Source organism: Maylandia zebra, linkage group LG4 (assembly GCF_041146795.1).
Source record: "Maylandia zebra isolate NMK-2024a linkage group LG4, Mzebra_GT3a, whole genome shotgun sequence".
Classification (NCBI taxonomy): domain Eukaryota; kingdom Metazoa; phylum Chordata; class Actinopteri; order Cichliformes; family Cichlidae; genus Maylandia; species Maylandia zebra.
In genome coordinates, this window is record NC_135170.1 from 26,196,482 (window position 1) to 26,224,388 (window position 27,907).

General features: G+C 42.1%; 1 protein-coding gene across 2 annotated transcripts; it reads right to left on the reverse strand.

The window, feature by feature from the left end:
* Window positions 1-156: 156 nt before the first annotated feature.
* notch3 (notch receptor 3) lies at window positions 157-27,734 on the reverse strand. 2 transcript variants are annotated; one of them, XM_004552110.6, is made up of 33 exons: window positions 27,460-27,729; window positions 26,428-26,500; window positions 16,877-17,019; window positions 16,445-16,780; window positions 15,736-15,858; window positions 15,413-15,646; window positions 15,177-15,332; window positions 14,852-15,037; window positions 13,620-13,733; window positions 12,035-12,148; window positions 10,861-11,094; window positions 10,483-10,593; window positions 10,201-10,393; window positions 9,870-10,015; window positions 9,411-9,644; window positions 9,164-9,316; window positions 8,808-9,036; window positions 8,478-8,679; window positions 8,214-8,370; window positions 7,935-8,119; window positions 7,697-7,829; window positions 6,928-7,185; window positions 6,708-6,820; window positions 6,073-6,599; window positions 5,664-5,978; window positions 5,434-5,573; window positions 5,127-5,349; window positions 4,890-4,980; window positions 4,582-4,750; window positions 4,143-4,447; window positions 3,867-4,014; window positions 3,665-3,762; window positions 157-3,562 (listed from the first exon to the last, which is right to left on the reverse strand). In XM_004552110.6, exons 1-33 carry the CDS (start codon window positions 27,518-27,520, stop codon window positions 2,072-2,074), a joined length of 7,395 nt encoding a protein of 2,464 aa, XP_004552167.2. In that variant the 5' UTR covers window positions 27,521-27,729; the 3' UTR covers window positions 157-2,071. The 2 variants fall into 2 exon arrangements, with proteins under 2 accessions (XP_004552167.2, XP_012774856.1); XM_012919402.4 differs by lacking the exons at window positions 157-3,562; window positions 3,665-3,762; window positions 3,867-4,014; ... (7 more) ...; window positions 6,708-6,820; window positions 6,928-7,185 and having other exon boundaries at window positions 7,689-7,829; window positions 27,460-27,734.
* Window positions 27,735-27,907: the final 173 nt, after the last annotated feature.

The window sequence follows — 27,907 nt, forward strand, 5'->3', positions numbered from 1 at the left end:
AACAGTGCCATCACATAGTTTGTCTAGCATAGCAACTCGAACAGGAGGTATCCAAAACTTTGATGTAAAAAGAGTGGACATTTGTACATTAACATTAAATTTATGTTAACTGTTAACTAACGTGTAAAAAAAATCAGTCACAGCCTCAGCTTGAAATAATGCTAAATGAAGTACATTTTATTTTTGTCCTTTTAGTACACAACAATCATTTTAGAAACAATATTTCTCAAGCAATGATCTACCCAGAACAAACATATTTACAAACAGAACTTGAGAGATTGAAATGTACAAAACACTTAGTGCGGCCTGGTAGAGAAATTGTAAAACAAGTTATATATAAAAATAAACAAATAAACAGCCAAAAAACTGTTTTCATTTTAAGTAAGATGTGAACTGGACTGTGAACATGTTTCTCAGGTCTGGCAGAACAGTATCTGATTCTATAATGAACAGAATAAACAATAAATGAAAGATATAATAAGTCTATGACACACTAAAGTGGTGGCCAACTTATTTCTGTTCATGTTGTCACAAAATAAACATGCGAAACGTACTTTTGTAAAATTCTACTATTATTATCTGACTTTATGTTGAAATGCCCACAAAATGTTAAGGATGTCACAATGAAATAAAAGACTTGGTCAACTCTCGGTTAGCTAAATGACAGTGTCATCTCAGAATTTAGCAAAAAAGTTATAGGGAACAACACTACATGGTAGTGTTTTTTTCCTTGGGTCTATTTTAACATTCATCTTAAGATGCAACCACATAGCCCCTGGACTGATACTACTGTAGATGCAGGGGCACTATCCCACTGCATGCCATAAAACACCTCCCTGAGGAGTGACAGGGCATAAGCAGTTACAACCCAGTAGCCACGCCTTCATGCTGACCACTACATCACCGTAGACAAGGTGAGAGTGCCACCGAGATCTTAACTGCTGCAAATAGTCCATTTAGTCTGCTCAGGGACATCACAAGCTTAACAAATTCTGCTAGTCTGTGTTCTGTTCTGTGCTGGATCCCACTGAGTGGTGCAGAATCCAGACTCAATAAGACCAGCAACATGGAGGAATGTTTTGCAGGGAAGACTAAAGAAAATAGCAGCTGATACAAGCAAAGCTTAGCATATCTGAAATGGTGTTTAAAAAAAATATACAAAATATAAAGCAAAGTAAAACATAACGGCAGTGAGCGGCTGATTTTATAGGCAAAACAGTTCTGTTTGAAACATATTTCTTTTAACGTGAATATAAACATGCCTTAAAACTGAAGCTATCAAGGTTGGCAGTACATATACTTCAGTGTCAGTAAGAAGCTACAAATGGAAGCATTAACTAAAACTTTACTCTGTTGACCTCATTTTGAAAGGTGATAAAGAAAATTACCATGGGTTAAATGCCACCCATATATTATAAATATCCATTTTAATCATTTTGTACCGGACCCACACTTGCTCTATTGGGCTGGTCGTTTGAAGTGCTTTAGAGACACTTATCTACATTCTTGTTCATAATACTAATATGGAAAACCACAAATCAGCTGAAGATATCACAATTGCAGGGCAATTTTTGAAATGTTTTTGTTTTTCATTTCAATCTGTTTTTAATCTTGGGGTGACACTTTATATGAGAAGCTAGGACAGAGAAAAAGAACTAAAAAGTAGTTTAGATAGATAAAGACAATAAATAAAAATAAATGAATTCCCTTCAGCATTTCACTTTTCCTCTTATCTACTTTTAAATGTTTGTTAGTTTTTAGGAATGTCCCAAGTCTTTGAAATGAAAGACTTGGTTTTCTTCATATACTTTTTTTTATAATAAAAAACAAGTCCATCTGTGACAGAATTACTTCATTAAATTGTCTGCTGTTTTTTCAGACAACACACATATCCCTTTACTTTTTTTCTCTGCAAAATCGACCAGCAGACAATCCTCGTGATAAGCAGTCAATCCAAATCCAATGAAAATCTTGGAAACAGGCTGACACATAAAAACACAGACAGACCCCAAGAGCCAGTCCTCAAATTCTTTCACCCTTGGTCCATTTTCAAGCAGAGGCTATATGATCTTCATGCAAAAACTTGCATCTTGCCATTGGCCTCTGGAATTTGAGTAATTTGGGTCTGGGCAGGGACAGCAACTGCTGGGCTGGGTGTGGAATCCGACCAATCGGAGACGCAGTGAGGAGAAGGACTGGACCAGTGCTCAGGAGACTCTGGAGACGGTGTCAGGTAAGGGTGCTCACTGGGCAAATGAGGGTAATGCTTGGGTGTGGCATCCATTGTGGATGAATAGCTGTGCTGGGAGGGAGGGGTAGGGTAATCCTCCTTTCCTGCCATGCTACCACTAGGCTGGGAGGGGAGCGCCTGAGATGGCTGAGCTGCTGATGTGGCTGCCTGGGGGACCTGAGCAGGAGGCTGTGGCTGGGAGGACTGCTGAGGCATCTGCTGCTGCTGGAAGAAGGCTGGTGGGGCCTGTGATGTCTGGGGTGTTGGTGGGGCGGAAGCCATGCTTTGCTGGTTGGTAATGTTGTGATTCATGAGCTGTTGCTGTGGTTGCTGCTGTTGCTGCTGCTGTTGCTCAGCAATCAAAGGCAGCTTTACGGGGCTTATAGTGGGTGTGGAGGTAACAGGTGTTGGCTGCAGCATGGGATTACGGTAGATCTGCTGTTGGTGCATCAGCATGCCCTGTTGCTGCATGGCTGGACTCTGGGGGTGCATGCCTGCCTGGCTGCTCTGCACAATATTCACTACCTGTTGACCACATTGGGATGAAGGGGGCATGCGATTGTGCCAATCAAAGGGCACGCTGACAGGACTGACCATGCCCATATTTAGCCCCATCTGGCTTGAATTCAGCACATAGCCATGGTTGATATCTGATGTCATAGAGACGCGTCCCTGCAAGGACATTCCTCCACTTCCTAGATCATTGAGTTGGGCTAGAGACACTGCAAAGGGGCCACCTCCCTCTAACATGCTGCCATGTACCATCGGGGTGTTTGGGACAGACACTGATGGGTGGAAAAGCCCTGGTGACTGCATGGCGACTGGAGACGTGGGGTTGGTGATGTAGCCAGCATTGCTAGCTCCCCCATGAGGTGAGTCCAGTGAGTCAACTGGGGACAGAGTAACTGAGCTCTCCAGTAAGGCACTCTGCATGTCCAGGGTTAGCTTCTTATTGCGGGCCTTCACTGACTCCTTCAGGCTAGCGGCATGCTGGCCTCCTAGGCTAGAACCTTTGGCCCCAGGCCGACGGTTTTTCTTACCCTGTGGGGTGTTCTTCAGATTAGGTAGAAAAGCGCTGGGAGGACACATAAGAGGAGACAAGGTGTGTCCCCCAGTGAGGTGGTGACCTGCTCCGCCATGGCCCTGGGGGCTCCTCACTGTGTTATATTCATCAAGAAGCTGTACAATGTCATGATGCATACGCTCTTGAGCAATGTCTCTTGGCAGCCTGTCCATATGGTCTGTGATTTCTCTGTTTGCAAAGTGAGCCAGCAACACCTTCACAGCATGACAGCTGCCCTCACGGGCTGCAAGAAACAGTGGGGTTTCCTCCTGAAAAAAGAAATAAAATTAACAGAGATTGTTAGATACAAACACGTATAAAGGTGCAGTTGTGAAAAAGTGTCTTAAAAACAATATAGAAGAATGACATACCTTAAGATCTTGCATATCTTTGTTTGCACCATTCTTGAGCAAGGCAATAGTGGCATCCACATTGTTGACGGCAGCAGCCCAGTGCAAGGCAGATTTACCTAAGACACAACAAACAATTCAAATTAAGAGAAATGATTTCAGTATAATGAATGCATTGGGAATGCATGCATTAGGACATGTGTGATAAATGGCACATACTTACCCAACTCATCAACTGCATTAACATCTGCATGGCACGTGATGAGCTCCTCTACCATGCCCTCTACTGCCAGCCGTGCAGCCAAGATTAGTGCTGTTGATCCGTCGTACATACGTGAGTCAAGATCCGTGGCTCGGTTTCTGATCAGAATCTAGAAGTGTGTGACAGATAAAATTTTAAATTTTAATTTATAAACAATTGAAATGTGCAAGAAATGTGCTACAGTATTCCAATCACATTCCGATGTAGCATATCAAATAACCAGTATGTGTTGATTACCTGGAAGACACCCTGTGCATCTGCAGCTACAGCAGCATGTAATGGGGTGCGTCCCGTGTTGTCCTGAGCATTGGCATCTGCTCCAGCATCCAGCAGCCTCTTGGCAGCATCAGCACGTGCGTAGCGAGCAGCCAGGTGAAGGGCTGTCTCACCAGTGCGGTCTGTTTGGGCTGCAAGGGATGCACCCTGGTAGATTAGGTCAGAGATGATGTTGGCAGAACACTCTTCATTCTCCTCCTCGTCTGCTACCTCAGACTCTAAGCCACCTCCACAGAATGATGCCAGCATCAGAGGTGTAAAACCATCTGTTAGGAGATGAAAACAGGCGTGCGTGAGTTAATGTCTATTTGGTTGCTGAATTATACTGTAAGAGGAAAGTATAAAGTTATTTGCAAATGACAGTTTCAATTTGAAAACTTTACTTGATATCACTACCAACCTGGGCCTCGGACATTAACATCCATGCAGTCACTTTCAAATTCTCCTTGGGGTGGAGTGAGGGGCATGGTGGGAGGCACACGGATATCTGCAGCTGCAAGGTGATGCTGTGTCCACTGTCTGCAGTCCACTGTATCTTCAGCGTCTGAAAGCATACTTGGCTCCTCAACCTGAAATTACAGGAAAAGATTAAAAAAAGAGACAGAAAACATTTTAAATGCAAGTGGCTTAAAAACATACACACACAGACACACATACACACTCTTGTGCTTCTGTTTATGTAAACTGCAAAACACTTGCAAAACCGACCTTGAGCCTTTTTGGTTCTGGGCAGTCTGTATCTATCCACTGGTCACTATGATCTCCGAGGAGAGATTCTTCCACAGTTTTTGGCATGTGCCTGTTGGCAGATGAATAACAATGTAAATCCAAGAGGGGTAATATTTAATTAAAAAATGAAAGCACTTCAATTCAATTCAATTCAATTTTTATTATATACTCCCAAAATACAACAATACTTGCCTCAAGGCACTTATCATAACTTACTTCATTCCCAGAGCATCCTGGCCCACAGGTTCTCTGCGGTTTTTGTTGCTGCTGGGCTCCTTCTTGAGGAAGAAGCCTTCAGGGAACCACAGGGTGCTGTGCTCTCTTTTTCTGCGAGCAATTAGCATGCCTATGATAAGGATGACTAAAAGAAAAACAGAAGCTATCCCCACCACCATCAGATAGAAGGGTAATTCAACAATGGTGCCATTGATTTTTTCACCTGTGGGGAGAAGGAAAGACATAATTACACATTTGTAACTTATTAGTTGTAGTTCATTTGTGCATAATAAGTATCCCTACTCACCACGGACTTCTTTGAGGGGGTAGGGGAACTGGAGCCCTTCTACTGCTGACAGAGCTCCAAGGTACTCTGCAGCACTGTCAGCTGTTAAGAAGCAGTCCTCCGTGCATAAGCGGTTGTCTATTTCTACATAGACTATCGAGCTACAGAAACAGCAGAGAAGCAAGAGTTTAGTGTAATGTACAATCTACAGGAAAGGCTTAGGCTTTTATTTTACTGTATGCCTGACTGACCCAATGACTTCCAGTTCCCGCTTCATGCGTGCGCTTTCGCGGGTGTAGGGTTGGATCATAGCTTTTCCATTGCTGTCTAGCCTGAAACGGACTGAAGTGCGTAGGATAGCACTTAATTTCTGCAGAAAAACTGTCCCGGTGCGAAGAAGCTCCTCTGGAGGCATTAGAACAACCAAAACCAAGACGTTCTCAGCAAGTTTTTCTGCAACTTTCGTTGCACAGTCCAGGCCATCCCAACCACACTCTTCTGTGTTGCAGCCCTGGTCACATTTTCCATCAGCATAGTGGTCGATGCAATAGGCTTCATATATTGGACTGGAGATGATATAAACAGAAGGTTAAGCACGTGAAATTTTCTCAGTTCTGTAAATACTGGCGAGTATCCTTTAAACTGAAAATTTAAACTCACTTGCAAACTTTCTCCTTAGTTTTGCAGTCAAAGTTGTCATACAGACAGTCAGCGTTGTTACAGGACTTGTCACACTGGCTATTGTTGAAGACACGCCAGCAGTGTGGGTCTCCACATTTATCCCAGGGCTTCATCGCTAGAGAGCAGTCACCGCCGTCCCAGTGACAAGGCAATGAATTACATTGTTTGTCACAAAAACCATCTGCAGCTTTGGCATCACAGTCTGCCAGAGGGCATGAGGGGACTGGAGGGACAGTGGTTCTGCTGTGCTCACATCGTCTGCCCTTCCATCCACTGAGACACTGACAGTTGAAAAATGGGAAGCTGGTCTCTTCAGTGCATAGTCCTCCATTGCGGCAGGGCATGGCTGAGCACCCATCATTGCTGCGATGCTGACACTGGGGTCCACCATAACCTGGTAGACATGTGCAACGAGCCCCTCTTAGGGTAAGTGAACAGCTACCTCCGTTGTAGCAGGATAGCTCCCGACAGGACATGCTTCTTTCACAGTTAGGCCCTGCATAACCCTAAGAGAGACATAATTTTTGGAGGTTGATATATGAACCTTTAAATCAAGAATGCTGTAATTTAAAAACTAGGAGGCCAAATTACAAGCTTTTCATATTTACACTTACAAGTTGGCATGTGCAGGTGTATCCCTGAGAAGAGCTGCTAGTTATTGAACAGACTCCTCCATTCTGACAAGGCTGAGACTCACACACACTGAACCTACTCTGACACCTCCGACCTAAAAAACAAGGTATAGTTAGTAAAGTTATACATTTGGTCAACAACAACAACAAAAAAGCACGATGAAGGTTCATGGAGAATGGGAATTGTTCATAGGTGTCTAACCTGTGAAGCCGGGCTTGCAGACACATTGGTAGTCATTGGGCAACTGTATGCAATCAAGACTGTTGGAAGGAATGCAGGGCTGAGAGAGACACTCATTTATGTCTCCTTCACATCTTTCTCCTGTGAAACCAGGGGGACAGTTGCAGCGATATCCACCTACTCTGTCCACACAGGTGCCATTGTTTAGGCACTTAGGAGGCGCATTGCGTAGCCTTGGGTGTGGAGCACAGTCATCTTCGTTGATCTCACAGAGAACACCTTTAAAAGGACAGGGTAATTATAAACTCTTCGTATACATGAGATATTTATTTTGTTGTTTTTAAAATAAACTGCAAACACCGGCGAGCATTATTTGAAGTGGGTTTAATAACATATTGCAATATGGAGAAACACGTTCCAGTCAAACACCTAAGCAGATGGGCGTGGTTCGCTCATGTCTTATATGACTTGACCAAACTCACAGACAAAGAAAATTCCTCCACACATCATGTGAGTCTATACCTTCAGCTCAGCTCATCCTTGAAAACCTTCCCCCTAACATGGAAACTACGACTTTACATGCAGCGCCTGGATGCCTTCTACTCTACAATAGGCCCTCTGTGAAGGTGCAATAAACATGAGGCCCACTTGTGATAACATTCTACATGCATACAACTAAGTGAGAAAGTGATATTGCTATTACCAAAGTGATCCATACATAAGAAAAGAAATCTGCCACCAAAGTATTCACTAGTAAGCATAGGGTTTTGTTTTACATGTGCTTACATACCCAGGGTGCCAGGGGGACAGGAGCAGATATAGTGTCCCACCAAATCAATGCAAGTGCCTCCATTCTGGCAGGGATGAGACTGGCACTCGTTGATTTCTATCTCGCAGTCCTTTCCGGTATAACCTGGCATACACTGTAATGACACAACAATTAATGTTTGAAAGCAAAAAAGAAACCCAGACTGTTTTGAAATCTGACAATTAAAAGGAAAAGAACATGTTAAAACAAAGAAACTTACATCACACTGGTATCCTCCCACATATCCCCTGCAGGTGGCGCCATTGCGGCAAGGTTTGTCTTCACAATGATCCACTTGATTTTCGCAATAGCTTCCAGTGTAGTCATTAGGACATTTGCAATAGTGAGTATTCCCGGTATTAACACAGTGACCACCATGGTGGCATAGTTCATCCGTCTGGAGCCCTAATAACATAGATTTGTGAGCAAAGTTTACATCAGTAACTTAGTCACAAACGCAGACAGAGGTTACATCAAATTGTACCCAACATTAAAATACCTCTTTGGCGGGCAGCAGCTTCACAGGAGACTCTAGGGATGTCACAGTAACGGCCAGACCAGCCATCAGTACATTCACAGATGAATGAGGCATCCTTTTGACGGCAGCGTCCTCCATTATGACATGGAGATGCGCGCCTGCACCAATCAACTGGCGTCTATGTAAGGAAGAGAGCGACTGAATTTAGAATTTATTTGTTTTATTTGTGTATGACAATTAAAGTCCTAAACGTGAAATTTCAGGGGTGCATTTAAATATTTGTACCTGACAACGGTTGCCAGTATAGCCCTTGGGGCAAGAGCAACGGAATGACTCCAGGGCATCCTGACAAATGCCTCCATTGAGGCAGGGCTGGGAGTCACACTCATTGACTTCATACTGGCAGTGGGACCCGGTGAAGCCAGAGCGACAAGTACAGGAATATCCATTGATTTTATCTGTGCATGTCCCCCCATTGAAGCAAGAGCTGTGGACATGTGTGAAAATGTAAGCTTGTACTTCATTTTACCTAAAAATTAATTTTATATTCACTTTATGTTGTATTGTATAGCTAGATTATTTTTTTGAGTACATGATATAGCTCCAGATACACACCTTTCAGTACAATCAGGGATGTTTGTTTCGCAGTGGATGCCAGTAAACCCAGGCATACAGGTACAGGTGTAGGAGTTAACATAATCTGTGCAAGTGCCTCCATTTTTGCAAGGGGAACTTTGGCATTCATTGATCTCTACAGAACAATGAGACCCTGTAAAGCCTGGCAGACAGCTACAGTGGAAGAAGTTCACACCATCTGTACAGGAACCTCCACTTAGGCAGGGATCTAAAAGCAAAAGAGAAGAAAACAGCTTTGGGCAAATACAGTACCTGCACATGAATTTGGCATTTTATTTATTAGTAACAGTCATTTAATAATTATATGATAACTGTAAGTGTAAACAGCAACTCACTAGGTGAACAGTCATTGATGTCTGTTTCGCAGGTTAGCCCAGTATATCCTGCTCTGCAAGAGCACACAAACCCTCCGAGCGTGTTAGCGCAAGTCCCACGGTTTTTGCAGGGGTTTGAGATACATTCATTCACATCTCTGTTACACAGCTGACCTGTAAAGGAAGCGTTTCACAAGATATAGCTGTAAGCTTCCAATTAGACTATCTATGCTAAGCACTGAGATGACTGAATACAAAATTTGCGAACCTTGCCACCCTGGTGGGCATTTGCATTGATAACCCATGTAATCTGGTGTGTGGATGCAGGCAGCATGATTGGCACAGGGATTAGGAGAGCAAGGAGTAAGGACTTCAGCACAAGTGGGTCCACTGTAAGGAAGCTCACACAGGCAAGTGAAACTTGCCACGCCATCTACACAAGTGCCCTTGTTCAGACAGGGACTGGACTCACATTCATTGATGTTCACCTGGCAGAGGTTACCTGTCAAAGGACAAAGGAGACGAATATATGTATGGATTAGCATATTTTTATGTACCACTAGGGGGAGGTAGACAATTGCCATAGCCTAAGATGAAAATTCATGGAGGACATCAGATATGTTTAGCTATTTCTTCTCTGCTGCATGTGCTATACGTGTGTATTCTGCTCTTTCTACTGAACATTTTAAGGTTGATGGTGTGTTTGGCTACTTTGATGCCCTCTCACCTCTGAAGCCTTGGCGACACTTGCAGGTGAAACCATTGAGTTGATCAATGCATGTGCCAGCATTCTGGCAGGGACTTGGCAGACAGTCGTTCCTGTCCAGGTCACAGTTCTTTCCCACCCATCCCGGCTCACAGTCACAGCGGTAACTGGAAATACCAGAGAACAGTTAATAAGCCAAAAATGTTCAGTTTGTAAGAATGAAATAACATTGACCTGATGTATAAGTTATAGGATTAACCACAGTCTTGGATGGAGCCCATTTCAAGATTATGTTTCCTATGTGCCCATCTGAATCACTTTAAAGTTTAAAAAAGCTGTTAAATGTATATACCCATTAATGTCGTCCCTGCATGAGCCATGGACGCATGGGCCACTGCCACACTCATCCACCTGAGAGTAGCAGTAAGGAGGCTTAAAGCCATCAGGACACAGGCAGTGAAATCCATTCTCTTCATCTATACATTTTCCTCCATTCCTGCAGGGGCTAGATGCACACTCATCTATTTCCACATTACATTTGGGACCTGCAAGAGAAATGTTATACATAATTAGAGTTCTTTGTCAACATTTTCAGTGAGGATTTATTCACACTGTTATTTTCATAAGACCTTACCAGTGAAGCCAGGTTTGCAAACACAGTCATAGCGATTAATGCCATCTTTGCAGATGCCATAGTCACATGGGTTGCTGGCACAGTCATCAAAGTTTATCTCGCAGTTTGTACCTGGGTGCAAAAAGAACTTTTATATTAAGACTGTAGACATTTTAACAATTTTAACAATGCAGAAAATCTTTCATTACATTTCAGAACAAAATTCTATATACATTCTTTATAATAAAGTATACTAAAGAGTCTAATTCTATAGCATTTTACATATTGTCACAGCATTATTGTTATGTTGAAGAGCAACGGCATTAATAAAGGGAATAAATCAATGGCTTGAGTTAACAAAGTACAAGTACATGATACGTTGTGGGATTTTTCTCTTACCCGAGGTTCCATGTTGGCACTGGCAGATGTACTTGTTGACCTGGTCCATACACTTGCCCCCATTCTGACAAGGGTTGCTGTGGCACTCATTTAATTGATTCTCACAGCGATACCCTGTGTAACCAGGTTCACAGTTACAGGTGTAGCTGGCAATGCCATCAATGCAGGTACCATGGTGACATGGGTCGGGCTGACAGTTGTTGATGTTACTTTCACAAAGTATGCCCTCATAACCTATAGAGGGGAAAAAATTCATTAAGAATAAATTAATATTCTGAATTAAAAAGTACATTAAGAATTAAGAATAAGAAGTGCTTTTATATATATATACATATATATGTGTGTGTGTGTGTCTGTGTGCGAATGTTAAATGTTCCTCTTTCTCTTTAGCATAACAGTTTTTTGTTTAACTTTCTCTCTCTTTTTTCCATGTTTTGTATGCTTGCTTTTTCATAAAAGCTTCTACAGTTGGGCTTTTGACCACTGTGGTTTCCATATCAACGGTGTCTGTGTAACAGACAAGAAACTTGGTGTGTGTGGTATGTGTTTAGAGCAATGCTGAGATGGGCAAAGGACTAAAGAAGGGCCCTACACAGGCCTCCCAGTCTTGCTATTGTTCTCAGAGTTGGAGGGAACAATAGACTGCACCACGTCAAACAGGGCCACTTCACTCAACAGAAGGGGCCCAAAAACACAAGGAACACCAAGCAGCTGGCCACTGAAACAATGACCGTGCTCCTCAGTAAGCACAGGTCCAAACAAACATATTAAATATCAACATATAGCTACAGTCAAGCTTTACATACAGACTTTGAGAGAAGCTTTACACGTTGAATGCTTTTGTAACACAAACATAACTAAATGTTAAAGAATTAAAGTTAAAAATGCAGCATAAGGTGTTGTAAGGGGGTTTAAAGATGAACAGATGTCAGGGTAATGACCAAGCCTCTTTTCTTGGCAACTGCTGGTCCTCAGTGACCCCATGGTCCTGAGAGCCGACGAGGGAAAGAGGGGGATTAGGGGCCTCAAGTCAGTCTGTTTCATCAGCAGACACCCAGAGAAACTCCCCATAACACAGAATGCTTAACAAAGGCCTGAACAACTGGTTAAGGCTCATCTGCTATTTTGTCTTTGGCTCTTCTGCTTAACAATTGTTAAGTAATGAAGCGCTTACCTTCAGCACAGCGGCACTCAAACCCATTGGGCCGATCGTAGCATTTTGCTCCATTCTGACAAGGCGTGCTGGCGCACTCGTCTATGTCTATTTGACACATGGTACCCGTAAACCCTGGGACATGCAAACACAGAGGTTAAAGGTCAGAGAGAAGGTCCAGCGAAAGGGTCCATGCTAAGGTCAGAGGGCAGATCTTCTCTCCGAAGAAGGGCGGAGGTCTTTGACTGGCTAAGGTAGGGTCTGAGACCTCGACTTGTTAAAGACAAACTATCTATGCACTTGGACCAGGTTAGAGCTGACAGAATGCAATAGAAAGCCTGTGACCTTGAAGATTTTTCAGAGGAGAGACTCATAATCAAATGATACATCAATATATTATTATCAAATGGTATGGAATATCAGGACATGGACAAGCAACGTATCCATCTTCAGCTCAACTAAATTTTGACACATTTTGTGCATGAAAATGCTTATATATACACTGAAAGATTATGAACTGCAGCGCATATAATTAATATTAACAGTTGACAGAGGTTCAAAAACAACAAGAACAACAATAATAATAATAATAATAATAATAACAACAACTAGCTTGAATAGTCTGAGAAACTGGGCAAGCTTGAAATCACTGGGCACAGTGCCCAGACAGGGGTGAATTGGTGCATTGGTAACACACTGCTCAGTTGATTAACAGTGTCAGGACGGTCTGTGTGTTGATGCTTAGCCTGGTAAAGGGGGTGCTGGAGGAGGCGGTGGGATTGTTTTTTCTTTTAGGGGAGCCCCCCCCCCAGCCCCCTCCGCCCTTCACTGCCTGCATCAGCTCCGCCAGCTCAATAGCTAGATGGGGGGCGGAGGGGGGACGTCTGTCCCAGATGTAAATTGCGAACCTGGAAAAGAATCTCATTAGTGGGACTGCTGTCCCCCGCCCCCCCACCACCACCATGAGGGCAAGATGAGGGAGGCTGCTGTCCCTTCTACATTCCATAGAGGAGGGAAGGGTCACAATGGTGCCTTTGTTCAGGCAAGGGGATAGGCAGACTTTTGGGCCTGGCTTTTTATATGAGTGCTGGCTCTAAATACCAGCAGGCAAAAGTAGTGAGGCTGACCCTCCCTCCACTAGTCCTGGGGACATTTAAACTTTGGCTTTCTGCTTTTACTAATGCTGTCAGTGTATTGCAGGTGTTAACCAACATATTCTCACTCCCAAGCCTTTATCACTGTTCTTTGCAAAGCACGGTAGTGCTCCAGAAAAATCAGCTTGCCAAATAAGAAGTAAATTAAAGTAAAAAATATAGATATCAAAAATACAATTTTAGCATTAGAAAGCTGGAAATGAGTCAGTGGTGTAATTCATAGGACTTTGACCCAAAATACAATAGTTTGCAATCAGACTTTTAATTTTTTAGTATCCAAATGCTTTTTGGCTTAACTACTTGAGTTGTTTTTGCATATGATAATAGGTCAAAAAAATTAATCACATGGTAAAAGATTATTACTTGTTAAAGGTATTTAATATTTTCAAATCTGTCCTCCAGTTTGTTAGTTGCCATTGTGTCTGAAAAAAAGCAATTCAAAACAATTTTACCTGGCTGGCATGTGCACGTGAAACCATTGACCATATCCCGACATATCCCATCATTCACACATGGGTTACTCTCGCAGTCATCCACATCAGTCTCGCAGTATGTGCCCACGTAGCCTGGAAGACAGAAGTGTTCTTCTTTTTAGAACTTTTTTATTGCTTTTAAACCTGTTTCTCACTTTGGAGTACGGGTCAGTTCAAGCCAACATGGTGTGTACATAATTCTGTGTATTGTGTAGGAACTTTTTTACTTGTGATCGTTTTACACTTGCTTTTGCTAAACCACGGCATCCAATTCCACTGAACTGAAATCGCCACGCACTACTGTCCATAGAGCTTTGCTCCTCCTTGGCTCAGTGTCCCATTCAGCAGATGCATGTTATGCTTTTTACTTTAGGTCCTTCATTGAGGTGAAACAGAATGTGAGTCAGAGTCTTGCTCCTGTGGTGAGGCTAGCGTGGAATCAGAAATAATCAGTAGCACCACATGAGCTTTGCCAGGCTGACTGATGATGAGGAGGGTGAGGAGGAAGGCCCTGTCTCTGGAGGGGGGAGGGGGACAGGCTCTGGGAAAGAGCCTCTTTCCCTCTCTGTGTATATGAGGGGTGCAAAGTGGAGCACAGAGGGGCCCTATTGTTCCACTCCATTCCCACCACTCTACCACTCATTAGTATTCACAGCACACTCCTCCCCCTAACTGCTCGCCCTCTCTCACATCCAGTCCTATAGACCCAACTCCCGGCTCTAATTTGTATAGCTCCCAAAACCCCAGCATGCATGTAGAACTGTGCATGAGAGTTTCACTGTGTTTTTTGTCCCAGAGTGTCAAAACTATCACTCAGTCCAAACCAATACTCCATCTGGTGGTACAGTGCACTGAGGATGGAGAGGTGCCTCCATATAGCCAGTGTTTAGGGAAATACATTACATAACCTTCTACACTGGCAGTATGGTGGCATTATATATTGTGTTTCTTTCGAAGTACAAGTTTTCAAAAGTATCTTTTGGTCAAAAGTGATTCTCTTGGATGATAAATCTGTGTTGTGCCAGAGTTTGAGTTTTAAAAAGCTGTTTTTAAAGTATATTTAAAAAAAAATTAAGCTCACCTAAAACCTGAGTGCAGGATGTAAAATTGCAACAATAATTTATGTAAGCATAGTTAGTTTATTAAAAATAAAAAAAGAAGTGATTTTTCTCTTTATCATAATGGAGTGGCCATACAAAATGTCTTTGTACCTGGCATGCAGATGCAGGTGAACTCTCCAATCCGGTCAAGACAAGTGGCATCATTCTGGCAGGGCATGGACAAGCATTCATTGATGTCAATCTCACAACGTGGGCCGGCATATCCCCGGCCACATTGACACTGGAAAGACCCCTCTGTGTTCACACATTTTCCAAAATGCTCACATGGATTTGCACCTGTTGGTAGAAGGCAAAGGATTAGAATATGGAACACATTCAGAAGAAAAATAGATACAACAACACAGCATACACAGCATATAACAACAGGACCTGGATTTGGCAAGAAAAAAAACAAGCCAAAAAAAAGCAGACTTGCCAATTGAGCATTCATCCATGTCCTGGTTGCAGGCACCCCCTACAAAGCCAGCAGGACAGGTACAAATGGCACGGCCATTAAGAGGGTTGGTGTCACACACTGCTCCCTCATTGCAAGGGTTGCTTACACATGCATCATCAAGGTGGCATAGCAAACCTGTGGATAAAACACATATATCAACAATTTATCATACAGGATTAAAAGGGCCAAATAGGCAGATAGAAAAGCCCACTTACCTGTCTTTCCAACTGGGCACTCGCAGAAAAAGGATGCTACACGGTCATGACAGGTGGCGCCATTGAAGCAAACAGCTATTGCACAGTCATCAATGTTCTCACTGCAGTCATCTCCAGTCCAGCCATTGACGCAGACACAAGTATGGCCACCAATGGTGTTGAAGCAAGTACCCCCATTATGGCATGCATTGGGTTGCATTTGACACTCATTTACATCCTCAGCGCAGTATTGTCCTAGTGGGTAGGTGAAATATGGGTTTGAACATATTTTCTATGTACATGACATGTATACCTGTATTTAAAGTTAATTTGAAGAGCTATACCTGTCCATTCTGGTGGACACTGGCAGTTGTATGTATTAACTCCATCTACACATATTCCTCCATTCATGCACTTGTGACCTGGGCAGTCATCCACATTGTTCTCACAGTTGTGTCCTTCAAAACCTGAGACAAATTTAAAGACAAAAGCCTTATAGCACGCAGATACAGTGGCAAACACATCCATTTTGCAGACACTAACATTTCTGCTCATAATCTTAAATCATGTTTTGTATAACAACCCAAGGTGAGAAGCAAGATGAACAGTAAAAGGGTTCAATGGGTGTTTAATTGTTTACATGTTCCCACATAATGTCAGCAACAGCACTGACTCTTGCCTGCTTCAGAGGTCAACACCCCCCTCTGTGTTTGCTTGTTTTATAATCTCTCACAGTTTCAATGACTTCCTCTCTGGCAAAAGACATTTCCTGTCAGCTCCCAGTGGGAAACCAGAAGCCCCATAAAATAAATTCCTTCTGTTGTGACAAGAGCAGAGAAGGTTGCAGGCCGCCTGCCTCCAACTCTCCCACCAATCCATCCACCCTTAGAAGCTATTAAGAGCAGACAGGAAGCTGACATAAGACAGAGGATATAAAACACCAGCAGCAGCATTAACAGCTACGTCATCAGGCTGGGAAAATCTGATGCCCGTAGCAGTGGAGCGACCGTGTGTTTGTGTGTGTTCTACTGCTCTGCTAAAGAGAAATTGTACCTGGTAGGCAAGCACACTCATAGGAATGATCGCTGGTCTGTCGACATGTGCCCCCATTAAGGCACTGAGATGGTGCACAGGGCAAGGTGGACACCTCACATGTGCGCCCGCTGTAGCCTGGCTGGCACTGACAGCGGAAGGACCCATGGATGTTTATGCAGGTTCCACCATTGAGGCAAACACCAGGCTTGCGGCACTCGTCAATGTCATTGCGGCAGTTCTTTCCTTGGAAGCCAGGCGGACAGGAACAGTTATAATGGTTATTCCAATTGACACATCGGGCTCCGTTGGCACAGGGACTTGTCGCACAAGCATCAATGAGGGAGCAGTCTTGGCCTGGGAATCAAATAGTGAACAGAAATCAATTTGATACTTTGAATTTACTTGATAAGATCTGACGTTTCCAGTACATATGCATTCTTTTAGACATACCTCTGAACCCTCTCTGGCACACACAAGTGTACTGTGTGACACCATTGAGCACCTCGCTCTTGCATGCTGCTCCATTCTGACATTGTGATCGAAGACATGGATCCAGGTGTTGACAGAGAGGACCAATGAATCCGGGACGACATCTAAAAACACACATATAAGGATTGTTTTAGGATATTTTTTCTCATAATATATAGCACACATATTAGTAGAGCCACAAAAAAGAAAAGAAATACAATGAAAAGACAGAGTTAGGCCATGTGTGTTATTGACTTTATTAGTCGCACACTACTATTTTCAGTTGGAAAACCTAATTTTCTCAGTGTCAGCTAACATTCTCCAGTTTTTCCACACCCCAGTTCTTATTTCTGTTCCCATATATGAAAAAGAACACACCCAGAAACAGTTTGGAAATTTAACAATTGCCAACAAATACTAACATGAGGAAAAACAAGGGTTGCACACAGTGCTCTTTAACAGGATAGGAGAAACAGCTGTGGTGTTTAAATTAAACAACTAACTGTCCTCTTGATGGCTGTATTCTAAAACATGTGGTGATATCAGTTTATTCAAAACATTCATTTATTTTTTGGGTTCCATTACTTTTCATTCTGCAACTACCCTGAAGACTGGAGTCTGAGGGGTGACCTATAATTGCCTTGTCTCTATTCAAGCTGTGTAGACATTGTTTGAGCTTGACCCAAACATGCAGTACAAAGAAGCTGAGATAAATATAAAAACAGGGTTTCCAGTTGCTCTCTATGAAGCTCCTATGGGAGTTCAGGCAAGGTTTGGAGTGCTGGTAACACTACACCCACAGTGAAGCCCTTGACTGAGGACAGGAACCCTCTTCAAAGAGGCTGATGCTTATGGCTGTGAGGTGACAGCTGGGTTCTGGCCCACCCTTGGGCACTGTCATCTCTTTCAATGGAGAGAAACCCTGGGCAGGATCAAAAATGGGTTTTCATCTGTTCTCACTTACAGGATAATGCATTTTTTCATTCTTACTTTTGTATGTGCAGTCCCACTCTAAGAAAAAAGACAAAAAAGCATAAAATGCTCTCACTCCTGGCTAGGAGGCTGAGGCTGCTTTAAATTAGGCGGCAGGGAAACCGATCCAGATCTTGATTTTCTATGAAAAAGGATGCTTTGTTTCTGGCTGGTCTAGATTGGTGGAACAATAGAAAACTTAAGGTTTCTCGGTTTTGTTTAATTTTTTTTTCTCCAGCTTTCAAAAGCAATTTAAATTGTGAACTATGCATGAAAGCACACAAGAGTGTAAAAATATATTTTTAAAGTGATAGTTTGGTGCTATGTTGAATTTAATTGTTAGAAAGAGAATATAGGGAACTGACATCTTCCAACAGAACATGAGACTTCATTGGAAAGTTAAACTGAAGCCATTTGAATGCCTATGTTGAGAGACAGATTTTGCGCATTTACTACAGCTACTTTTCCTTCTCCTAAACCCCTCCTCCTCTCATGAGGCTGAGAGGTCAGACGTTAGAGGGTTCCCTGTTTGATTGTGATGATAATGTCACTCAGGCTACAGAGTGTGAGGAGGGGATGCTCCACAGGAGAGACTGTCTTTTGAAGGTGCAATTGGTAGAGAGGGAGATCAAAAGGAAACAAGAGTAGTCTGGTCCATCAAGAATGTCATGTCATATTTCCTGTAATCCCTGGTCCTTTGCTCTGAAAACACAGTACTCACTCGTAATGCACTATTCTTGTTGCCATAGTAACCTCACAGATGAACAAGCAAGCTTGACACCCAACCAATCACCCCTACCCCCCAACCATGGTTCCCATGGCTATTTGTCATGGCTTGGCTGGGTTTATTTAGAGGCAAATTAACTATGTCTGGAATCTAGGGTGTCACTAAAAATGAAACACAAATGTGGAACAAAGCGGTCTTTGAAAGGACTGATGAACAAAATTGCTTTAAGAGCTGAAAGATACAACGCAGACTGACAGTCAAATTCTTCTGGAGCCATATTTGACTGCTGATGAAAACCAAAAAGCTAGAAACTTAGCAGGCGTTGTTCTCCAAAGACCATCATGACTCTATGTGGAAAGAAATCAACAACTCACTCCAGGAAGTAATGTGTCCCCAAGTGTATGTTGATATACAGATTAAAATATTTATTTGGAATTAATGTGTTTTCATCTATTAACATACAGGTATACAAGTGTATCTGTGGGTGGGCTTATAAAAGTGACGATAGTAATAACGCCTGATAAATTATTTGTCCTCCCTTTCAAATGTGCAATGAAGTAAGCAGCCAAAACACACATTCTTTTGTCTAGACCTGACTCCTTGCCAACATGCTACTCCCATAACACACAAATCAGAATGCTATCAGCGTAGAGACTGTGAGAGACATGCAACTTTTGTCCTGGTTCACACTTCATACCACTGTGAAAAGTCTGCTTATCAGGCTCTTTATAACCTTATGGATTTCACTGCCCATGGGAACAGAAGGGCAGGATCTGTGCCTTTGCGTGAGCCCAACTTTAATTGTGGCGGATGTGAAAGGCAGGTGCAGTTTGCTGTTGTGCAATGGGCCCCTGAGTCATACTTAGTGAGTGTCAACATCTGACCTTGGAGGAAGAGCGTACAGCAGATGAGGAAGAGGTCTCTGGGTGCAACAGAGAGACGGGCAGAATGAGTAATCTCTCCTTGTCAGCACATATGAAGGTTTTTGCCAGCTGCAGTACTGACACCATGCATCTGTCCACATCTGTCAGAGTACCTCTAGTTGTCTAGCATTTAGCTCCGGTGCCAGACTTTAAGCCAAAACCATTGAGCTTCTTTGCCCATGGGAAAAACTTTGTAACCATCACACACACAGTCACAAACACAAGGCATTTTAAATATCTCAGAAGGTATGCTCAACCTTAACAAATACATGCATTAACAGTTCTGCCTAACAAACACTGTTATGTGGAGGCACCACTGCAACAAAGCAAACACATGCAACAATCACTACACACCCAAACACAAAGAAAAAACAACTTACAAACAGCCTCAGGCTCTGAGGAGCGGTTGTATCATGAATGCATAAAAGAGAAGATCCACTGAGGAAATTATATAAGAAGGAAAAGAGAAATAGCAACCTTGTCAAAGGTTTAATTGAGAGCTTCAAATACAAATGATTATTAAACATCCAAAAACAAAATGGGATTCAGTCAGTGTGCTTTGATTGCAGAGTTGTTCTGTATCAAGTAACGTGATATCAAGACTAAAACCATCGGATTTATGTAAGTTCTGTCACTTGTTACTTGTGTAACACAATGCCAGTTTTCCTGGTTTCTGGGTCACTGAAGCAGGGTAACCTGAGCTCATCCTCTTCTACACAATAGCGGCAACTCAGCCAGAGGTCAAAGGGCGGCTCACCTGTGAACAAAGAGGCTGTAATCTCTGACACGGTTCGTACACACAGTCATGCTCCACAAAACAACAACTATAAAGGATTCTTCTTATCTTAGGGGGCATTTTCTAAGACAAATGGAAAGGAAGAGAAACAACTGAACTATCATGTTTTGACTTGGGACAACTTTTCAAATTCTCTGTTGCCTGAAAAAAGCTAGTCTTACGTTTTTTAACGCTTGAAGTTGGTATGACATCATATAATGAATCTATTGGAAAAGTCTTAAAACATTTCCTAATACAACTACCTCATACCCTTCCCCCTCTTTCCACAAGCAAGCAGGACCAGCTCTTCTCTTTTATGAAGAGTCCACACTGACACCACACTGCCAACAGGAGCCCATCTCCACACCCCCTCCTTCCAGCAACCTCCTCTGCTCTGCTCTCTCCAGCTTGGCTCTCCTTTTCAGCAGAGAGCCAGATTGGGGGTTGGGGAATGTTTTGTGGTCCAAATAAAAGAGCTAAAGTAGTCAGAACTTCTTTGAATGAAAGTGTTGGGGGGTGGGGGAAGATGGTAGGGGTAGGAGGGAGTGGGGGGCAGTGACCCAAACAGCTAGTCTTTCAGGCCTGGGCTGTAGCCTGGCAACAGTAACCCATAGTGAGACAGAGCTAGAGTGGGAAAAAAGGGGGGTGATGGGAGACAGGGTTTCATAAGGACAGTTGGGGCACTTCAGAAGACTGATCCTCCTACATATGCAGGTAGCTCTGAGCGCTGTGCTAAACCAATTCAGACTCATAATTAAGTACAATCATGTCCAAAAGGATGACTGTTTCACAGTCTAAAGGCCAAGGTTTGTTTCAACAATTGTTCCTAGAGACACAATGAAAGCATTGAACAGTCTAGAAGCTTTCCACAGCCCCCCCCCCCCCCCCAAACATGCATATTAAACATGTGACTAGAAAGACATTTAACTTACTCGAGGAAAAGTGTTAATTAATCTAACTAAAAAGCTGGGAGGACTAAGTGAATCCTTCTTAACTCTGATAGTCCTATCACAGTTCATACTTTATCAGTGAGAGACTATCGTGTATTATAATAATATTAATATAAATCCAGAATTCCAAGGAAATACCAGACATTTCCTTGGCAGCGAGGAAAGCACATATCCACTGTACTGAGAGAATAAATAGGTCCTGTTGCTAAGTGCTCACTAATACACTTTCCAAAAAAGTGTGTGTGTGTGTGTGGGGGGGGGAGATCTCACGCACAATTCTTGCTACCTCACACACTATCGAAACAGCTTCTAGTGTCAGTCTGAAAGAATACACCCTCACATTTTTCAAATAGCAATGCATTTGCCCAAAACCACAATGCATGAATCCTAGGGTTGAGGTCTTTCAAAGCATTCTCTATTGAACTCCACCACAAAACCCCACCCAACCACCTAAACTGAACCAGATTTTTTGGAAAACTTTGAAATTGAAAGGGCCCCATCCCAATGTTAAAGTCAAAGATAAACTACAATGACTTATCCAGTGTTTTGTTTTAATTTTGGATTAAATAGAACTACGCCAGCATCACTTAAAATTGTTCACACAAAATATCACATGGATTGACTGAGGTCAGCACAACCTCTCGCGTGCTTATTGATGTGAGGAACTGTCAAAAGTTCTTACAAGGAAAATGTTTATGTTGCCCCAAAAAGCACTAAAGATGTTAAAGAAGTGTAGAGTAATAAAATATTCAATAAAACCAACACATGGCAAAAATGCAGCAATCAAGTGCTCTTATGAAGTGGCAAAGTGTTTAAGCCCACAACACCTCAGTATTTTTAATTAAGAAAAGGTTATGGCTTAGTAAAATGCTGCCTTGCTGGAAGCAAAGTGTTTGTGGAAATTATGCTTAGTGGAAAAGTGAATGCCTTTTCCTGAATCCTTTAATGATGGACCCATCCCTTCCTCTGCTGACAGGGAGGGAGACACTGGGGAATTTTTCACTGGCAGACCTAAGTTATTCTAATCAGACCTGCCTGAGTGTCTCTTCAGAAGTCATTGTCTCCTGGATAAGAGCAAACAACCAGGCAATGAAACTTCACATCCAGGCTTATCCTTAAATAAGCTTGCAGTTCAGACATACATAGACATCAAAGAGAATAATTTGCAAATTCCAACAGGTTGTTTCAGGGGTAAAACCGACATAAATATTACTTATATGCAATGCGTAAGAAAGTGCATATGAATTTAATTTCCACATTCTCAGATAAAAGTTCCAGGTTGCAAAGTATAAGGCAATGTAGCGCAATGTATCCAAGTAATGAGAAGTGGTGGAATTAAACACAATAAAGAAAAAGATCAGAAAATGGAGAATTATGAAGTAATCAAGCTGCTTAAGCTTCTCTGATAAGACAGGATGTGTGTAGCTGGGAGGTCAGAAGGCACCACTTCCTTTGAGGGAGCCTGGGAACCACAGCTCCCAGTCTCCAGTCATGAACCACAGAAGAGAAGGGACAGCAAACCAATATGTTCCCCCTAATGGTGTAACCTCTTTGTCAGATAGCACTCATATCCTCATAGATATGAACACTATCCTCTTGAGTCATTATACTTTTCTGTGCTTTCAATTCATCTGTAAAATGGCAAGACAATGGCTCCATCTGCCTGGCATGACAGCATGAGAGTTAAGACAGTATTTGCCTTCAAAATGGCACCATAAGAATTTAATAATCAGCCAAATCACTATGAATTCTTCAATGAGACTGCTGGAATACTCTCTGCACAGTCTCAGACAGTACTGTTTAAGGCATTCCGAAAGGGGGTAGAAGGATGAATGGATGGGAGGTAGAGACAATAACCTGAAAGCACCAGGGGGAGAGGAGGAATCTTGCTAAGCATTCCTTTCTAATCCACTATAAAGATACCAAAGAAAACACTAGCCCCAAGGTGCCGTGTACTAAGACAATAATATAATCTGTTTCTTTGCTATGGTCTGTCACTTAATATGTGCTTTGGCATGAGAGAATGCAACCACTTATTATTGAATTGGGTTCCTTTGAAAGTGTATTTCTTATCTGCTTGTATGTACTATGTATGTTTAACCCATCCAGAGAAAATCAAAAACTTCCTTATTTTTGCCTTCTATTTTGCCAAAAGTGAAACAATGTAGGCAGACAAACTCCACAGTATCTTGACATGACAAAGAGGGCAAGTCAAAGGTGCCCTCTTTATCATGCTTTAAGAGTCTGGGAGTTGCTACAGGGTCATAACAAAACACTCCCAATTTATATGATAACTCTGCTACTGAAGCCAAGGGCAATCCATTTATAACACGGGTCTCAGATAGCAGAGAACTTCCATATTTATTTTCATTCAGCTTGGCAGATCAGAGGGGAAAGAGCTGGTTGTAATCTGTGATCTGCCTCTGCCCTGATAGACAGAGGATGAGTAGCTAGAGCTAGGACAGCATGCAGTGAGAGAAAGAGCAGACACAGTTGCTGTTACTGTGTTACTGTGAGAGAGGCAACATGTGCTAGAGGGACTGTGGGCTACCGGATTCATTCCTCCACAAGCTTGTCTCTCACAGTATGGGGGCGACTGACTGCTCAATGGCAGCACCTGGCCCTATGCTTTCCCTTTGTCAAGATCTGACTTCACTGGATTACCATCACAACATCCACCAGCTGTCCTATATGCAGACCCCCCGCCCACACCCTCACTCCCTCCTAGCCAGCTTCTCTCAACCCATTCCCTACCCCCAGTCCAATTCCCCCAGCTGGATCTCCTCTGAATGACACCCCCTCAATCTGCCTAATTATCTTTCCTCTGTCCATACTGCTGTAGCACTCTTCAAGCAGGGTGGAGCTGAGGGGCCAAAGGCTGTTCAACTACACTTCCTGACTGCTCACCTAGAAATTACACTTTCAGTGACACTATGAACTCTTCATTGTCAAGTTCAAAACTCTGTGGCATTGTAAGATTGTGAAGAATATTTATTGTGTATCAAAGAGAAAAGCCTTCCAAAAATTTGTACTAAACCATTTGTAGATATGCTTTTAAATATAACTTTTAATAACATTAAATTTTACTGTATTATATCAAATAGTTAGAAATAATGGAAAATGGCAGTCGGTGCCAAGATCTCGAGCTCCACACAGACAATCAACCTATTAAAACTAATAACAGTGACTGATTTTTACTGAGTGACAGAAACAACTAAAACTGGCATTACAAAGTTGGTTACCTGAGAAGGAAACCACTATAATCAGAGACATATAAAGAAACAAACAAGATTTCATGCACTTTGAAGTTATGCTGTGAAAAACAAGACAGAGGATACATTGGTTTTGGAACAGTGTCTGGAACAGTAACAATGGCAACTGTCACAGACACTGTAATACAGTCACTTGAGAATCTGTTTTCCTGTAAGAACAACAAATAGCACAGTAGCTGGACAACAAGGAAGGGCAAGTGAACTTCTCTACATGAAGTGATGTGTCCTGTTCTATGGAACAGCTTTGCTTTCTATGAAAGTGCTTTCTGCTGTTTTTCTAAATTCCTTTCAAATGCCAAAGCACATATCTGCCTCTGCATTTTGTTTCTTTCCATTCTACACTGGCCTCACATTGCTGTGGCCTTTCTTCTCTGCCTTCCTAAACCCTGTTCTAGTTCTGGTGCCAGGTTACAGCCAGGTATCTGGTGGAAGAAAGGATCTTTTCTCCTATTTTGAATCTCCTGTTTCTGTAGGCTCCCAGGGGAAGGGGTGGGGTGGCTCCACTACTCATAGGACTGGTCTGACCACTCTCATGTGGCCATGCTCCACTCCACTGCTCTCCCATATTATGGGCCTTTTTCTACATTTGATGTCCCCTTCCATTGGAAAAAACAAAACAAAAAACAAATATCTCAACCTTGTCATTCTTAATGATTTTTGGTACTCTACCAACTTAGTAATTACACATTCACCGCTCCCACATCACTAACATATGAACACACTCATATACACAACACAAAGGATCAGAGGAACAAAAAAGGCAAACACAATCCCTGTGATGTAATTACACTTAATCTGGAGATTAATACACTTAGACCAAACACTGGGAGTGTTGTGTTGATTTTCACTCATAGTAGTTCAAAGTAAATTATGTGATCGTGAAATGAAGTTTAAAAAAATCGGTCCAAATAAAATTATACATTTACCCAATAAAAACAATCCTGGCTATAGTTAATGATTGAAAAAATGTGGGTAGTGGTTACTAGTTTCACTTGCAGTTAAGTTACACATTGACTAATGTGTAATTACTTCTACTGGGAGTACAGGAACTTTATACAAGTGCAACGTAATGCACAAACATACACACAGTATATACATGTGTGGGGATGTGCTTTTGCCTTGAACAAGTCTATTCAGGGTATTGGATTAACTTAGGTCCATGCAGTACGGTAAAGTGCTACCATCTCCCATAAAAGAGTAAATTTACTGTTTTGGAAGGATACAGCTGGCAAACAAGGAGTTTCGTTTTAAAAGTATCTCCTCCATCTGACCCCCCTCAGGCATTTTTCCTGAAGTATAGGGTTTTTTTCTTTCCTTTAAAATGACCCCAGGGCAGGACACTGTAGACTATTTAACTTGACTATTGTAATAGCCTCCTCATTTGAAAAACAAAAGCTTTGACAAAAGATGCAAAACCTCTAAACTGCAGGAATAGGCAGGACATTAAGACAATTAGTTAAAAAAAAACAATTTAAAATTTTCTAAAGCTATTTAAGGAATTTAAATAAATAGAAATTGCTTTAAAGCTGAGGCTACATTGAATAAAAAAAAATTGAGCCAAACACACAAAGAAACGCTCCTTTGGCAATGTGCAGCAAGATGTTGTGATTTATGACTGAATGAGCTCCTTAACAGGTGCAAGAGATGAGTGTGTCGTCCATGCATTTCCAGACTTGTTGATGCTCATCTGTGCAGGTCTAATCAATTTGTTCTATCTTTCACCACTGTTATGTGGGCGTTATTATCTAGACAATAGGTAATAACAGGGGCATTTCTCGCTCCTTGTTTAAGACAGAGAAAAAACACCGGAAATCTGCCAGGTTATACACAAAACTGTTGGTTTCGAGCATTGGCAAATGGTAGCTATCGCCCTTTGCGCTGGTAGGTTTTTTAAAAAAAAAATGTTGCACTTACATGCATCGAGAAGGTGAATCTAGGCATGTCCCTCCATTTTCACATGGCCTGTGTTGATCCACGCAACGGATTCCTGTGGAAATCAAAGAAAGATGTTAAAAAACAACTTTAGTAGTTGTCTACAAATCATCATAACCTAATTTACATAACTAATCAAAACTCGCTGATAGTGATTTCTAGACAACAGTCCTTTGCCACTTGTTACATCTTGTAGACACACCCGTACATGTCCACTAAAAGAAGATACATTTCTGCGTTTCCTTGATAGATATGCATGCTAAAGTACCGAGTTGCTTGTGCTTAAAAAATTATTTGTTTAGGAGAGAACATGTTTTGGTATTCAGTTAAAGTTTAAACCACACATACAAAAAAAGTTAATCAAATATTCTAAATTCCTTCTGCGCACTCTGGGTTTTGTCACCTTGCCATCAGACCTTTCCCACATAGTTAAACTAACTTTCCTGCAGGTTCCGAATTTCTATGTTTATCTATACAGCAATGAGTGGTTTAATCACACGAACACCAGCTATTTTACACATGATGCGCTAACCCGAATCTGCTACAACGACCTGTTGCCGCTGTCGTGCCAAAATGTGATTGTCGGTATTTAAACCGCTGACTTGACTTATTGACCTATAATCTATCAAACACGTCTTTCCTGAATAATATTGAATCATTTTGAGGTAGTGTGTATTTCTGTTTGATTATAATGCAGAACACAAAGTGAGTACAACTATTTATAAACAACGATAACAGACATAAATACCACGTAAAAACAACGACATTTTTTTGTGAAAGACGAGAAAACAACTAAAATTCCAAATAACTACCAAATAAATAGACGAACAAAAAGGATAAAAAGAGAAACTTATTAGTACATATTAGTACTCACTGGTAGCCTAGATAATCAAGGATAACCTCATTATTTGGAACTGGACGGTGGCTCGGCTGTCCAGACAAGTCCAGTCTAGCCTACCGGTGGGTATAAATCTAAACTGTGAACTCAGGTATTAAAAGTGCAAGATGACTTACCTTCACAGACATGCATAAACAATAAAAATGACAAAAGAATCCATGGAATATTCCCTTCCATTTCGGTGGAAAAGTTTCCAGCGTTTGAAGTATTTTTTTAGTAGAAATACATCCTTTGTTAAGTTCACATGAAAAGCTCCAAAATCGATGGGTTCTTTTTCATAAAGTCAGCCGGAAAACGTAGCGTTAGATCCTAATCCCGTAATATCCTCCGCAGCTCGGCCACGGCTGCTGTGATTCTCCTCTCACCTCCTAAAACTTTTGAAAAAAGTTTTGCTTCCCGATCTGTCCCAGCGTTTGGGATTACTCCGCCTCTCCGCTCTCGCTCTCTCTCTCTCTCTCTCTCCCCTTCTGTCTATCTTTCGATCCCAGCCCCCCCCCCCCCCCCCCCCCCCCCACCCCGCGCGCGCACACACACACACACACCAACTGTAGTATTGTCTTTTTT